At 36.6% G+C, this 16,750-nt stretch overlaps 3 protein-coding genes across 30 annotated transcripts in view; 2 read left to right on the plus strand and 1 right to left on the minus strand.

Annotated features, from left to right (window-relative positions):
• Positions 1-4,447, minus strand: part of LOC116846695 — a 6,875-nt gene extending 2,428 nt beyond the window's left edge. For both annotated transcript variants that reach the window (XR_004378562.1, XM_032820880.1), the window contains exons 1-3: positions 2,606-4,447; positions 2,073-2,324; positions 1,678-1,797 (exon numbers count right to left, since the gene is read on the minus strand). Coding sequence is in view for 1 of the 2 variants with exons in the window: in XM_032820880.1 (XP_032676771.1) it covers positions 1,678-1,797; positions 2,073-2,324; positions 2,606-2,666 (433 nt within the window). In the remaining variant the exon portion in view is untranslated. The remainder of the gene's footprint in view (positions 1-1,677; positions 1,798-2,072; positions 2,325-2,605) is intronic.
• The window catches only part of LOC116846697, a 37,146-nt gene that overhangs the window by 12,922 nt on the left and 7,474 nt on the right, over positions 1-16,750 (plus strand). For 24 of the 26 annotated variants that reach the window (XR_004378569.1, XR_004378576.1, XR_004378581.1 and 21 more), the window contains exons 2-3: positions 15,087-15,320; positions 15,398-15,539. Coding sequence is in view for 3 of the 26 variants with exons in the window: in XM_032820884.1 (XP_032676775.1) it covers positions 15,087-15,320; positions 15,398-15,532 (369 nt within the window). In the remaining 23 variants the exon portion in view is untranslated. Of the gene's footprint in view, positions 1-15,086; positions 15,321-15,397; positions 15,540-15,684; positions 15,811-16,097; positions 16,162-16,750 lie in introns of those variants that run through there. The other 2 variants (XM_032820882.1, XM_032820883.1) reach the window with 2 other exon arrangements.
• On the plus strand, positions 6,350-10,477 carry LOC116846694. Of its 2 annotated transcripts, XM_032820879.1 has the most exons (3): positions 6,350-7,765; positions 7,896-8,827; positions 9,195-10,477. In XM_032820879.1, exons 1-2 carry the CDS (start codon positions 6,961-6,963, stop codon positions 8,813-8,815), a joined length of 1,725 nt encoding a protein of 574 aa, XP_032676770.1. In that variant the 5' UTR covers positions 6,350-6,960; the 3' UTR covers positions 8,816-8,827; positions 9,195-10,477. The 2 variants fall into 2 exon arrangements, with proteins under 2 accessions (XP_032676770.1, XP_032676769.1); XM_032820878.1 differs by having other exon boundaries at positions 7,896-10,477.

Genomic DNA, 16,750 nt, shown 5'->3' on the forward strand with positions numbered 1-16,750 from the left:
TCTTGTAGATCTTGTAGATCACCTATAGTGATCATGCTCTGTCGGAAAGAACATGCAGAGATTGGTTTAACCGATTTAAAAATAGTGATTTTGATGTTCAAGATAGAGAACGCAGTGGTGCACCAAAAAAGTTTCAAGACGAAGAATTGGAAATATTACTTGCTGAAGATCCATGTCAGACGCAATCCGATGTTGCAAAATCACTAGGAGTTGATCGAACAACAGTTTCAAAACGTCTGACAGCATTAGGAATGATACAAAAGGAAGAATCTTGGGTGCCATACGAACTGAAGCCGAGAGACGTCGAACAGCGTCTTGTCACGTGTGAACAGCTGCTTCAACGACAAAAAAGGAAAGGTTTCTTACATCGTATTGTGATTGGTGATGAAAAGTGGATATACTACAGTAATCCCAAGCGTAAAAACTTGTGGGTTAAGCCCGACGAAGCAGTAGCATCAACGCCAAAGCGGAATATCCACGGTCCCAAGCTCATGCTCTGCATTTGGTGGGATCAGCTGGGGGTAGTGTATTACGAGCTGCTCCAACCCAACCAAATCATCACAGGAGATCTCTATCGACGACAATTGATGCATCTGAGCCGAGCATTGAAAGAAAAACGGCCGCAATATGCGCAAAGACACGATAAGGTAATTTTGCTGCATGATAACGCTCGGCCGCATGTCGCGTCACCGGTCAAAACATACCTGGAAACGCTGAAATGAGAAGTCCTACCCCACCCGCCGTACTCTCCAGACATTGCGCCTTCTGATTACTATTTATTTCGATCGATGACTAACGGCCTGGCTGAACAGCACTTCACTTCGTATGAAGAAACGAAAAAATAGATCGATTCGTGGATAGCCGCAAAAGAAGTGTTCTTTCTTCGATGTGGAATTCAAATGCTGCCAGAAAGATGGGAAAAAGTAGTCTCCAGCGATGGGCAATACTTTAATTGACTTGTTTTTTTATTATATTTTGTTTTTTTATTATATTTCTTTATTATATTTTGTTTTTTTATTATATTTTTTTTAATAAAGGATTTATTTTCACAAAAAACGGCGAGAACTTATTCACACTCCCAATATAAGGAAGCAAAACAAAAAAAAACGTATTTCAATATACAGGGTGTCCCGAAGTCCCATGATGACCCTTGGTGAGAACGTAGAACGGATTGAGGTGAGCAAGAAAGTCCTGTGCCGTTTTGCGATATTCGCAATAGTTTTTGAGAAATTAATTATTTTGTCTCAACAAATCAGCGTACAGAAAGCGGCAGCGGAAAGAAAGATGCCTTCGGCCGACGTGCGACCGTGACACTCGCGAATCGTATCTCGCCGCATCCCTCCGCCCATAGCTACGAGACATAGACTCGCTATGTCTCGTAGCTATGGGCGGAGGGATGCGGCGAGATACGATTCGCGAGTGTCACGGTCGCACGTCGGCCGAAGGCATCTTTCTTTCCGCTGCCGCTTTCTGTACGCTGATTTGTTGAGACAAAATAATTAATTTCTCAAAAACTATTGCGAATATCGCAAAACGGCACAGGACTTTCTTGCTCACCTCAATCCGTTCTACGTTCTCACCAAGGGTCATCATGGGACTTCGGGACACCCTGTATATTGTAGAACCAATAAAGAAAAGTTTGTTTTAAGAATATAAAATATAAATAATTCTCTGTACTTCTTTTCGCTGGCATGCTTTGTGAGGTACAAAGAGATTTACTAAAGACTGGAATATCGTTTGTTATCTGCGTTGCATCATTTACGGCCAAGCACTGGTTACCATTTTTTTTCAAAACAGCTGGAAATTAAAATGAAATATATTGTCATTTTTGAAGGAATAATGGAATCTTTACAAGTAATAAATAAAAGGCATTTATATTTTATGTTTTTATAATACTACAAAATTGTACAATATAATTTCTGGTTGAGGAATTTTGTCGCGCAATTTAGTAACTTTAAATAAAATTAATAAATAATCTGCGATTAATATTTATGACATTTCTGTATAAATCTGACAAATTTATTTTTTACTTTAAATTTTTTTACTTTAAATTTTTTACTTTAAATTATTACCATTTTCTTTCTTTGCCTTGTAACTGTTAATGAAACTATTATTCTTTGAATTGATGGTTTGAGGAGGATGGGGAAAAGGATCTAATTGAACTTCTTTTCCATCGAATTCCTCCTCGTTACAGCTGCTAGTGCTTATTCGTGCTCTCTTTTTTCTAGATCGCTTTAACTTGTCCTCTCTTATGTCTGAATCCTCTTCAAAATTCGTTAATATTTCTGCATCTTTCAGCTTGACCTTAGCTTCCTCATACGATGCTATAAATAAGAATTATACAAATATTTCAATACATAAAAAATATATATTTATATTAAATATTAAAAGCTTCCGCAATTTCAGAAATTGGTATTTTACATTATAGTTTGTGAAACGTCATTCTATTGCAGATATGCACTCATCATCCGAAAATCAATGTTATAGAAAAATATGAATATTATTTTAACAATAAAAAATTTGTGTTAAAGAAGAAGAATGTGCAATATATTGCATAAATTATTACTAATTATACAAATTATAAATATAAAGAATTTATACTTACAGTCCTTGGCTATCACTTTTATAACTGGAATGTTTGTCCATGATTCCTCAGGTGGTTCCATGTTCCGAATAGCCTTATCATAACGTTATACATTTGTCAAAGTGGGCCATCGAGCCATTGACATATCCTCATTTAACCAATTGCTTGGTATTACTTGCAATCTATCGGAAAACTCGAGCATAATAATTGTGCTCCGACGATGACATTATTCTTGCAGATCTACATTCAAATGACATTTATAGTATCAGTATGCAATAAAGAAAATACAGCAAAATTGTTTTCTGCGAGTGTAACTTTGACATATTTCATGACAACTTTTTGTAAAGGCCATATTTGTAACTCTGACAGCGTATGTACTGTATATATTCCAATTAATGAAGAATTGCAAGGTTGTTTATAGACGTCATCTCGATGAAGAAATTCTCGTCCTATAATTACAAAACTTTTTTCCTGCAAACAATATGCTATGTTTTCTAAGGACGATTTTCCCACAACTTAAACCACAGCAGGAATTTGCATTGTTTCCTGCCTTTAGCATCACATTTCCATTTCTTATACATTTGTATTGAGGGTCACTACAACGTGCAATAAGAGGCCCAACATTAAGCTTTGATTTGTGATAAATTTTGAATTCAGTTTCCACCGAAGTCTTAATAACAATTGTGTTATTTTCCATTTCAGTAATTCGTCGTATAATTTGCTGTAAGAACGATTTGGTTTTCTTATAAGTCTTTTAAATGTTTGCATATAATTTTTAAATTTATATGCGCTAAAACCATCTAAAGGACAAAAATTTTCGACATCCTCGACAAGATGTATAAGCCCGTGGACATTATGCGAGACATTGTGACGTCCGTATAATTTTGCGAAAGAAGAAACATAATGTTCTAGCAGCTGTTGTGCATATGGTAAAAAGGAGTGTAATTTTTTGCAGCACATTATTCTTACGGCCACGTGAGAATAGAAGGATACAAAATGATTATACAGATCAGGTCGCAATTTTGATTTTAAAGCTATGGGGCCCGTGTAGAACAAGAATTGGCGATATTCCGTAGCTTTCCACATTCTAGCATATCTTACTGATTTTGGTTTTCGTCCAAATTCAATTGGAAGGCATGGTAACAACTCGTTTTCTAAGCGTGCTGATATTTGTTGCTATATGAGAGGTCGAAGACGATACTTTAAATCACCAGATAACCACAAGTTTAACGATCTACGAGCGACTCCCAAACAAACTACAGGCATGTAATCTTCGGGTACATTCGTAACTGGACCAAAATTTGGTATTTCCAATAAATTGCATATAATGTCGCTTTTATGATATGATTCATCAATTTTATTTTTAAAATCCTCATCTGTTCTTCACGGTGCGCCAAAGCGCGGAAAACAAATTCGGTTTTCGACGTAATCTCCTTGAACTGTGCATTTTGTGCAACTTCTGTAACCCGTATGTGATATTACACTTAATGCAAACGACTTTGCTGGTGTATCACATATCAGTTGAAGTATGTAACAAGGGAAATGTCGATTATTAAATATAATTCCGTCTGAACATAATATTTTAACTTCTTTTACTAAATCTTCAAAAAAATTATTTGCGCATGCGGGTTTTTCTTTTCCACAATAAATTCCAACAGTGCAAACATTTTCATACGGTCTTACAGATGCTAAAATTGGCCACAACTGATCTGGCATTGATTTCCAAAGTGGTAGTCCGTCGAGGGAGCGGTGCACTTGGACACGGTGCATTTGGACACAGCCAATCACAGCACCGTGTGATTAGAGACATTTGTAGGGTCCCTTGGAACAGCGACTTGTGATTGGACTGTGTCCAATTGCCCCGTGTCCAACTGATATACACCCGCATTAGATAGCTTTGAGTTGTCATGAATCACATAATAGTAGTAGATGGTGATGTCTGTGACTTATTTCTGCTCTAGGGAAATGACTCGGAAAGGTATTATCGGAAACACTCAATATTTTAAAAAATATACTAGGTGCGCAACTAAGTTTCCGGGTTTTTTTAATCAATGAAAAATGGAAAATTTCAAGAAAAATACAAAAAATGGTTTGTTCAAAGTATCGTCCCTCGCTAGCTACACATTTTTGCCACTTCTCTAGCAATACATAAATACCGCGACGATAAAACGACGCGTCTTTGGACCGAAACCATTCATCCAACCAATTTTGCACTTCTTCGAAATTGGCCAAGTGTAGCTCAGCCAAGCCATGTGCCATGTGCCATCGACCGGAACAAGTGATAATCGGAAGGGGCCAGGTCTGGTGAATACGGCGGGTGCAGTAACAGATCCCATTTTAGCGTTTTGATGGTGTCCTGGACGATGGAAGTGCGATGGCACGGATCGTTGTCGTGCTGCAATATCACTCGTTCGTGTCTCGTGTCCAATTCTGGCCGTTTTTCGAGCAACGCATGGTTCAAATTGATCAGTTGTTGTCGGTAGCTATGCCCATTGATAGTTTCGCCTGGTTTCAGCAGCTCATAGTACACGATTCCTTTCTGGTCCACGCAAGAGCATTGTCTTCTTTCCGAAGCGATTTGGCCATGCCATCGATGTTGATGCTTCGCCAGGTGAAAGCCACGATTTTTTGCATTTGGGATTCTCGAAATATATCTACTTCTCATCGCCAGTAACAATTCGATGCAGGAAACTCTCTTTCATGCCGCAAAAGCAAAATTTCGGAAGTGGCTCTTCGATTTTCCATCTGCCTCTCAGTCAACTCATGTGGCACCCATTTTCCTTCTTTTTGAATTTTTCCCATGGCATGTAAACGTTTGGAAATACCTTGGCGAGTCACGTTTAATGCCTCCGCAAGTTGATCTTGTGTCTGCGTATCATCTTCATCCAATAACGCTTGCAGATCGGCGTCCTCAATTGTTTTTGGTCTTCCGGAGCGCTCCTTGTCCTTAGTGTCGAAATCGCCACTTCTGAAGCATTTAAACCAATCTTCACAGGTAGTTTTTGATGGTGCATGTTCGCCGTAGGCCTCCTCAAGCAAACGACGTGCTTCAGCTGCATTTTTTTCAAGTTAAAGCAGAAAAGCAAAGCTTTCCGCAAATGCTGTTTATTTGGCACAAAACTCGACATCTTCATTGTTAGAAAAAATATTTTTGCGTTGCGATATATGTTGGTATTATGACTGGTTATTGTTGACAGATGTCCAAGCTATAAAAGAAACACAACTTTAGATATGTATGTCGACTACATGTGTCGTTAGCGCTATCCAAGTGTGAAACCCGGAAACTTAGTTGCGCACCTAGTATTTATATATTCATAATTTTCTCGGGAGCGGTGCACTTGGACACGGTGCATTTGGACACAGCCAATCACAGCACCGTGTGATTAGAGACATTTGTAGGGTCCCTTGGAACAGCGACTTGTGATTGGACTGTGTCCAATTGCCCCGTGTCCAACTGATATACACCCAATTTTCTCATGTCTCATACATAGCGAGAAAGGTTACGTGGATTCGACGTCTACTAGACGTCTATATGAAACGTCTATCTACCATCAACTTCTAATCTAGATTAAGATCTATATCGACCTAAAAACGGTCCACACTTAGATGTCTAATAGACTGTTATTTCGTCATCTTATCGATGTCTAATAGACCGTCATTTCGATGTCGATTCGACGTCTTTTCGACGTCGATCGATAAGTCATTTCTCACTGGGATATTAGATGTCGATTCAATATCGAATAAACGTCTAGAGAGATTGTAAATAATCGACAAAATAAAATTCCGAAATTTTATCGAAAACTCTCTTTTAATGGTCAATATATTATGAATGGATTCTAAAACTTCTTTAGAATTTACTCAAAATAGAAGATGTCTAAATTGCCATTTTTCTAGACGTGCATTTAGACTGTACTTGAATCACAGCATGTTACTAAATACTGTACTTTTAATACTGAAAATAAGTAATTAATCAATGATTTTCAGTGTGATATTTTTGTAAGGGAACCTTAAATTGTAAGATGCTAACATTACACGGAAGTTAATAAACCTGCCATTAACTTTCTAATAACATGAAAATGTTTGTCTATATTCCAATCATCCATATTCCATTAAGGGGGGAAGTACATGTAAAATCGAAAAAAAAAATTTTTTTTCAAGTTTGCTTAAATCGATAAATAAACTATCCAGGAATATCCCCAGAAAGTTATAGAAGCCAATTCGAGTTAGTTTTAAAGATATAAAGCCGAAACTAAGCAAGCGTCGAGCAAGCGTCGAGCAGGTAAACGGCGGCCGGCCAGCGGCGGTTTCTCGCCCCACCTATTGGCCCTTTGTTCGGAAATTCCTCGGTGCGTGTCACATTTCGGAGTTCGTAGTTCATGTACAGAAGTGTAAATGTGTGTATCACGTGTATATCACGTGATTCTGTACTTTTTACAGCTGCAAACGACAACGGTCAGTTCTGCTCCGATTTTCGGCGCGTGAATGTCGTAAGCATCATGGCGAGTTACCCGAAACGCACAAAATCTGAATCAGAACGAACTGCGCGGCCGAGGAAACGAACATTTCACGGAAATCAGTATTTATTTGATACAGAAGATGGCCAAGATTCGAATACAAGTGCTAGCAATAGAAAATTGGCGGATAGGAGTATCGAAGATGTCATTCTTAGCCCGCTGCACTTTTATCGAATAATCGAATTCTTAACGGTTTTTGGTGCGCTTTCCGATATATTATGTTGCAAATCCTGCAAACAAAAAGTGACTTTTGAAGAGAGTGGACACCGAGGCTTAGGCTTTAACATTGTAGTGACGTGTGCGTGCGGTCATAGAGAAATACAATCGGGTCCGTTTATAAAAAATTCGTACGAAGTAAACAGACGAATTGTGTTCGTTATGAGGCTTCTTGGCATTGGACACGAAGGCCTCAACATATTTTGTGGACTTATGGATATGTGCCAAGGACTTACAGCATCAGCGTACAATAATATAGTGCAACATTTGCACACGGCATCGGCAACTATGTTTCAAGAAATAACGAAGAAATCTGTCGAAGAAGAGCGGAAGAAGAATGAAGAAAAAGGAAGAAACGAAACTCATTTAAAAGTGTCCGGCGATGGCTCGTGGAAGAAACGAGGTTTTACTTCACTTTTCGGACTGACAACGCTCATCGGATACTATACTGGTAAAGTAATTGATCATCGTAAAAAGCGGATACTGTCACGCGTGTGCTATAAATAAACAGAAATATGACGACGACGAATTCTTGGAGTGGTATGAAAATCATAAAGATCATTGTTCATCTAATCACGAAGGTTCGGCCGGAAAGATGGAAGTTGATTCAATTACTGAAATGTTTGTACGATCTGAAGAAAAGCACGGCGTAAAGTACGTCAATTACATTGGCGATGGAGACTCGAAAACGTTCGCGGGTATTCAGAAAATAAATCCGTATGGCGACGATTGCCCAGTTACAAAAAACGAGTGCGTAGGACATGTTGAAAAAAGAATGGGTTCGCAGCTCCGAAATATAAAAAAGAAAGAGAAGCTCAGCGGCAAAAATCGACTGACGGAAGTTCTTATAAAGAAATTGACAATTTTTTACGGCTTGGCTATACGACGAAATGTTAATTCAGTGACAGACATGAGAAAGGCTATTTTTGCAACCTTGGATCATTACTGTTCAAGCGACGAATCTCCAAGGCACGATAATTGTCCACCAGGCGCCGACAGTTGGTGCAAATGGCGTCAAGCTGAAGCAAGAAATGAATTGTCAACGTATCAGCATGAAGCTCGAGTTATTGACAACAAGATTGAAAAGCACATCCGGCCAATCTACGAAAAACTTTCCACTGAAGATCTTTTAACGCGTTGTTTAGGCGGACATACACAAAATTCAAACGAGTCGTTCAATACGACTATGTGGCGCTTGAATCCGAAACATCTTCACTCGGGGAAGAAAATCGTGGAATTGTCGGCCTACATCGCTGCTGGAATGTTTAATGAAGGCTATTCATCCGTCTTAATGATTATGCAATTGCTGGGTTTGAAGATTGGCCAGCAATGCAAAATGTTCGCAGACAATGTCGATAACCGTCGAATCGCAAGGCAAGATAAACGGCACTCGCTCAACAGCAAGGAGGCCAGAACAGCACGCAGAATGGAGAAAATGCATGCGAACGAGTTGTACGAAGAAGAGGAAGGACTTATGTATGGTGCAGGAATAGCCGATTAGTCGATAATTGCTGTAAGTAGCCAATAACTCATAGTATTCACATCGAAAACTTTAAACTGCTTTTTCTCGAGTTTTCATTTTTGCGCTTTTTTCAAATTGGCGGGCAGGATTAAAAAAAAAGTATATAATCTATCGAAACTAGACAAAGCGCATTTTCTTTAGTATTACATTCTCTTCTAAGTGAACCTATTTGTTGGTAAAAAAAGTCATTTTTACTATTTTTTACAGCAAGTTGAAAACAAAAATTGTTTACGTAAATTCACACTTTTTCGTTTAAAACTGTATAAAAATTTTTTTTCGCGATTTCTTCCGGGTTTTTGAGGTTCACACAGAAGATAAACTTATAAAATTAACAAATCGTTTGGATTTTTGATTTTAGATAAAAATTACGAGCTCCATCGTGCCCGCCAACTGGACACTCCGTCTTCGAGGCGCTGTCATCCGTGTCTTATAAATCCGCCATTTTGGAATATTTTTTTACGAAAAAATTTGTGTGACATCTTCGATGATAGTTTTAAATATATGCCAAGTTTCACGAAGATTGCTTATTTCATTCTCTCAAAAAAAAATCGCAAAAAACGGCTCGTTTTTAACAATTTACTTGTACTTCCCTCCTTAACATTACAGAAACGTTCCTTGTACGGAACGTTACATTAAGGTTAATATAATATACCTAGAACCTCTCAATATTTTTAATAAAAAATATATCTTGCAGAAACAATTGCAACTAGTCTTTATGTTGATTTTAAATGAAATTTAGCACTTTTATTTGATTTCTCACTATTTTCACACTTAAAATTTACTCAGTACTGGTCGGACGCGAACTCAAGACCTCAAGACAACCTCCAGATTCACCTTGGCTACTATGCTATTTCTTCAATTTGTATTAAGTGTTTTTTATTATCCCCATATCCAGATAGCAAACAGATTTCGAGCAGAACTTGCTACCAATTTTTGATGGCAAATAGATAACAAATTTGATGCAAGATTTGTTATATCAAATCTTGCTGCCAAACTGTCGCCAGATATGCTACAGAGCCTGTTGTCGGGTAATTGCTGCAGATTTGCAGCAAAAATCGTATAGAGTTTGTAGTAATCTGACGGCAGATTGGCGGCAGAAACCGCGCAGACCTTGTTGCGCTGCAGGCTCTGCGCGGTTTTTGCTACAAATTTGCAGCAATTGCCCGACAACAAGCTCTGTCGCCAAACTGTAGCTAAATGGCTATGGTTTTGGTGTAAATTTTTTATCATATTTGTTGCCGATTTGCGCGCAATCTGCTCTCAATTTGCTTACTGGATAGCCGAAGCAGTAATTATAATGTTCTTATAATATTATTTAGTACAACTATAAAAATAAACTATTTAGTTCAAATATTTCATATAATAAAAAGGAAGTCAGAGATATATGCATAAAATATTTATTTAAAATATGTTTATCTAGGTATTGACATTACAAATGCTTTAGAGTATTGACTGAAAGATGAGTATTGGTCTTTACGATTTTTCAAAGTATTTGAAGCGTGTAATGAATACTACCTGGGGTTAATTTTATAAATAATATTTTAATTTAATTTAGTTATATTTATTTTCGTAACAAAAAAATTCTATATATGAACAAAATTTGTATTGACAATTAAGTGATTATTAATAAACTATGTTCCTATTGTGTAATATTTTCAGAATACAAAAGTGAAATAATTATACATAAGTTTGCTGAAATATTCAAGATTATATTAACTTTACGGCAATATTATAATGTAAGGTTATCTTGCAAGAGGGTAATATTGCAGTAACATGCTCATTAAAATATGTGAGCTTGTAACTTCCCAGTAAACATGCATGTCTAAAAGATGTCGAAAAGATATCTAAAAGACGTCTTATGCAACAAAATGTTGAATAAGATATCTTTTAGATATCTTTTCGACATCTTTTAGACATGCATGTTTACTAGGTTATCTATAATCTTATTGCAATGTTCGATGCTGTGAGGAATATTATTAAGCAACATTTTAAAAACTTTTATAACATTATAAAAAAATGTTGCAAAAATATATATAATATCATCATTTTAAACATGTTAATTTAATGTTTCTTGTTTATTTGTCAACAACATTCCAAAAATATGTTTTGTAATGTTTTTAAAACATTTCTCAAATACTTGAAAAGTCATATTATTAAGCAACATTTTAAAAACATTTTTGCATCATTATGAAGAAACATTACAAAGATATAAGGCTGTTGCACTTACATACAGATCAGCACAACAGGTTGCCCCGTCGGCAGGCGCGCGTACCGTGTCATAGTAGACCTTGGTGAAATTATCATGCAATTGAACGCAGTAAACTTCATAAAAACCCAGCGAGAACGCAGACGTCGATTCGACATCTAACTGACGTCGGAGAGATCTAAGTTACGTCTAGTCTAAATGTACATCTACAGGGTGCGGCGCCAAAATCCGGACAAATTATATATTTTTTCCAAACATATTTTTTATTGCAAAAACGAAAAGGTTTACAAAATTTTTTTAACCACATTGTAAGGCCATAAAGAACACATTTACATCAATATATCCCCCGCTTGCTTAAATGACCGCCTCCATTCTCGGTCTGAAGTGTGCGCAGGCGCGCTTTAATGTGTCACGATCCATATCGGTGAATGTCGCTTCAATAGCGGCTCTCAATGATGCGAAGTTTGGATGTCTGGATTTGTTCGTGACCTTTTCAACTACGCTCCATACATAAAAATCCAAAGGATTCAAATCTGGGCTGTTAAGGAACACAAAAGCAGGTTGCAGCGTTCAACTCGCTTTGTCCTGGCGGCTTCGGAAAGCATCTGTCTCACTTTAATTGTGTAAGACTTGTAGCGGAGGTCCTCCTCGACGATTCGACGCATAGTTTTCTCGCTCACACCAACAACCGACGACAATTTTCGGATCGATTGCCCTGGATCCTCAAAAATCAGCTCCTGAGCCCGTTGAATGATGTCGGGCGTCCTGACAACGCACTCCTTCGAGTAGGTTTTCCTTACCGGTGTTGCAAAACCTTCGTTGGACTTCTTCGACTCATTGTACTTTGTGATGACATCATACACAGTCGATCTCTGGTACCCGAAGAACCGAATAATTTCTGTCGCCGAGCGCCCAGCGCGAACACTTTCGGGGTGTATATCAGTTGGACACGGGGCAATTGGACACAGTCCAATCACAAGTCGCTGTTCCAAGGGACCCTACAAATGTCTCTAATCACACGGTGCTGTGATTGGCTGTGTCCAAATGCACCGTGTCCAAGTGCACCGCTCCCATACTTTCGATAATCGCGGCTCTTCGGTTATACTCCGTACTTGGTTTCAACATTGCGACTGTTTCGAGGTTATGATGGTTTAGTACATGCGTCAAGCTATTTGAACGCTAACTGCGACATCTACTAGTGGTATAGAACGGCAAGAATTTCAAATTTTGTCCGGATTTTGGCGTCGCACCCTGTAGAAAAATGGCAATTTAGACGTCTTCTATTTTGAGTAAATTTTAATGTTTTAGAATCCATTCATAAAATATTGACCATTAAAAGAGATTTTGATAAAATTTCGAAATTTTATTTTGTCGATTATTTACAATCTCTAGACGTCTATTCGGGAGCGGTGCACTTGGACACGGTGCATTTGGACACAGCCAATTACAGCACCGTGACTAGAGACATTTGTATGTCCCTTGGAACAGCGACTTGTGATTGGACTGTGTCCAATTGCCCCGTGTCCAACTGATATACACCCCGAATATTCAATATTGAATCGATGTCTAATATATATCTTTCGCTTTACGCATAAAAATGTTTTCATTTTTATTAGAGATTTGATTTGAGATGCACAGGATATTTATTTACTGATATTTTAAGACCCGCTACACTGGACATACTCCTTAATATGATATATCACAATAAACTTACTATAATATTCTTTTTTTTTTCTATAAATTTCTTAATATTTTACTAATAAATAAATTATATTTTTTATACTAATTTACTTATTAATAAAATTAATAATGAATAATAAATTTATTCATTAATACATTTTAGGCCGTTTTTTTTTATTAAGACGTAAAAATTTTTTTCTTTTATATAAAAGTAATGAGTTGCTCTACTGTCTTGTAAATTTTAGCTCGTAATCGCTAACCCAGTGAGAAATGACTTATTGATCGACCTCGAAAAGACGTCGAAATCGTCAAATAGACGTCGATTCGACGTCTTTTCGACGTCGATCGATAAGTCATTTCTCACTGGGATCGCGCGCATTTTGCATAAAAAAATTTATTCTAAGTGGAGACGTCAGTTTCTTTTTAGATTTCCGTTTCAGTTATAGTATTACAAAGATAGGAATGTCAGATTACTCGAAAAACACTAAACTGGAAGGAATGGTCAAAGTCATTTTGCAAATAACTACATAAACTTTAAAGATATTAAATAAAATAGATAGGCGAATCAACGCATGTATTTGCTAGGTACGTTATAATACTGTGAACACTGTAAATATATATTTTATAAGCATAAATTGTAAGAACGTCGTTGGAGTTATTGGAATTACCGCATGCCGCTCAATCGTCAGGGTTAAGCAACGCAGTCAAGATGTATGGATGATCGCTTCGGATTCGAAATTATTGAGGGAGGATTTTAGCGTGTGTTTGACAATCTTCGGTTTCTAGCAGTTATAAGATACGAAGAAAATTAGGAATTAGTTTTTTTTATGAAATAACCCAGTGAGAAATGACTTATCGTTCGACGTCGAATCTATTTGACAATTTCGACGTCGATTCGACGTCTTTTTGACATCGATTAATTTCTCACTTGACTTTTACCCAGGGAAAAATAGCATAGTTAAATAAACATCGCATCGATACCTATTAGACATCTAAAGCGTCTGAAAGACATCGATAAGACGTCGAAATGACGGTCTATTAGACGGTCTAAATGTGGACTGTTTTTAGGTTGATATAAATCTTAATCTAGATTAGACGTAGATGGTAGATAAACGTAGATGGTAGATAGACGTAGATGGTAGATAGACGTTTCATATAGACGTTTGATAGACGTCGAATCAACGTAACCTTTCTCGCTGGGGAAAGGATGCTATTTCACGTGTCGTACGACAAGCTTTTCGGATATGTTTATTGGTTGGCGAATAGAGTATTTCTAGGTTCTCTGTTCGTCAACCAATGAACGTATCCAAGAAACTTGTCGTACGACACGTGAAATATCAGCCAAAGAAAGCGCGCCTGCCGACGAGGCAACTCGTCGTACTGATCTGTATATAAGTGCAACATCCTGTACATAATATCAACGTTTTAAAAACATTAATTTAATATTTCTTGCTTATTTCGCAACGACATTCAAAAAAATGTTTTAAAATGTTTTTAAAACATTTCTTTAATGTTTGAAATATAATATTATTAAGCAACGTTTTAGAAACGTTTGTAGAATATTATGAAGAAATATTACCAATATCATAATACACATAATCATAATACAAATATACATAATATCAACGTTTTAGAAAGTTGATTTTATGTTTCTTGCTTACTGGGACTTTACATCTACGATTACGACGCTTATGTCTCGTTCTCTGCATTATGGCTCCTGCTCACAGGACGCGTCAATGCTTGCCGCGCGGCGGAAGTTCGCGCAACAGTCAATCAATATGTTGTTTTTCCGTGAGAGCTACCAGGTTATTACGGAAAGCAGCATATTGATTGGCTATCGCACGAACTTCCGCCGCGCGGTTAGTGTTGCCGCGTCCTGTGGGCGGGAGCCATTATCCCTAATTCCTCACGAATTCTCAAAGTGTTCTAGGAACACTTGGAATTAAGTTGCAAAGTATTCGCTATAATAAAGTTCTAAGGAATATTTCAAGACGAACTTATTGTGGTTAATTCTTCAAGAATTTTTCATGTATTCATTTTTCTAGTTCTATATCTATTCTTTAAAACGAATTCTCTAGGAACTTCTGTCCATCCCTTATAGAAATATCATACTAAGAATCATTGATAATTACTTATTTTCAGTCTTAAAAATACTGGATAATAAGTAATTATCAATGATTCTTAGTATGATATTTCTATAAGGGATCTCTGTGTTATCTGGGGTTATATTATTGTGTTTACTGGATAATATTTTTTTTGTATAAAAGACTTTAATATTATATTTTATGTTAAGTTTTTATATTATTTTATACACACACATACATTGTAATATATAATTTATATAATACGTTTTTCTTTATGTAGGATAACGCTGCAGAGTACATTTTTTACAAACGACCTAATGTATTAGGCCCTAAATTATGTAATTATAATAAAATAGCACTAAACTCAGATGTTTCTGAATTACTTATGAATATTTTATCGGAATCCATGGGTGTAGTAGGAGTTGTTAAGAAGATTAGGCGGTTATTTATTGTTGGACAAACTCGAATACATGTCGACCAAGTTGATGGTTTGGGCAATTTTATAGAACTTGAGGTTTGCCATTCCTTTTCTTCATATTACCAAGCCTTTTGACAGAACTTTCTAACTTTAATAATTTTATGCTGATTTAGGTAGTCTTGCAAGAAGATCAAGATATAGAAACTGGACAAAAAATCGCTAATGATCTGATGCAAGCATTATCCATAACAAATGATGATTTGGTCGCCGAAGCCTACATAGATTTACTTAAAAAAGTAGATATATAAGTATAAGGTTTGTATATGTAATCATTTATTCCAAGATCATCATTATTATTAAAAGATTATTAAAGATTCATCAACAAAATTTTGAATTGACAAAATATGACTAGTATCACAATTTATAAGAAGAATTAAAAATATCTTCCATTTAATTGAAGATACCCAGTTAGCACAATATAAAAACTGAGACATATCCTACCCTGTAAGCAATCTGCGCGCAGACTGACGTCAGACTGTCGACAGGATCTGTCGAATCCGAGCAGGATCTGTCGACAGATCCATAGACATCTGCGTCCCCAATCTGGCGCCAGACTGTTGACAGGATCTGCGAACAGACTCTGATGACGGACTGGCGGCAGATTGAGCGCAGAGCCTGTCGACAGACTATGACGGCAGATTGGCTGCAGATTGCGCGCAGATCCTGTCGTTTCGTAAGTTCTTCAATTAAATTTTTTCATAATTTTTCATAATTACTCATAGAATAAGCGCTTTCTCATAAATACTCATAAAATACTATGACAAAAAAAATTTTTCTACATTATTTTTTCATAATTTTTAATATTTTCTCTAGTGAGATTCGAACTTGAACTGAAGACATCTTTTTGATAATCGTCCGTCGCCTTAGACACTACGCCAATTCCTCACTTAATAAAAAGCGCTTTGTATTGCCCATTTAAAGTTTAAGAAAGAAAAATATTATAGTTTGTTCGCCTTTTAAGCCGCAAAATATAGACGAAACCGTTTAGCGTATAAATAATGTAAGAGAGACTGGTACGATAATTCGAAATTAATTTTCTACCAAGGAATGTATAGAAAATTACTGCAATAAAACAGCAGATAATGACATTTTTCTATCATGTTAATAAAATACTGTACTTTTACATGTGCGAATTAATTTGGTCGATCGTCCCGTTCAGATTGTATTAAGTTTTATCAAAATCGAAGCATGATATATTTTTAAATAAACCATCAAAAAAATTCTGTAAAAGTTATTTACATAGCGAGACTAATTTTTTATTCGATGCTGCTGCCTTCAGTACTTATTGCATGACGGTTAAATCTGATTTAATGACATAACAACATTAAAAAAAATAATAAGATGAGAAATTGTATGAAAAATTATGAGAACAATTTTTACCAGGAATGACATGTGTACGCCTTTAAATGGCCATTTAACCGTTGTACTATTCTATACTTGTACTCGTTATTTCTCTATTATTGTTG

This window comes from Odontomachus brunneus, unplaced genomic scaffold, assembly GCF_010583005.1.
Source record: "Odontomachus brunneus isolate Ranch 3 - 2012 unplaced genomic scaffold, Obru_v1 Obru_scaffold_067, whole genome shotgun sequence".
Classification (NCBI taxonomy): domain Eukaryota; kingdom Metazoa; phylum Arthropoda; class Insecta; order Hymenoptera; family Formicidae; genus Odontomachus; species Odontomachus brunneus.

Coding starts and splice junctions, on each gene's coding strand:
- LOC116846694 (XM_032820878.1), top strand. CDS start 6,961: ATGTACAGAAGTGTAAATGTGTGTATCACGTGTATATCACGTGATTCT. Junction 7,766..7,895: donor GCTCATCGGATACTATACTG/GTAAAGTAATTG, acceptor CTAATCACGAAG/GTTCGGCCGGAAAGATGGAA.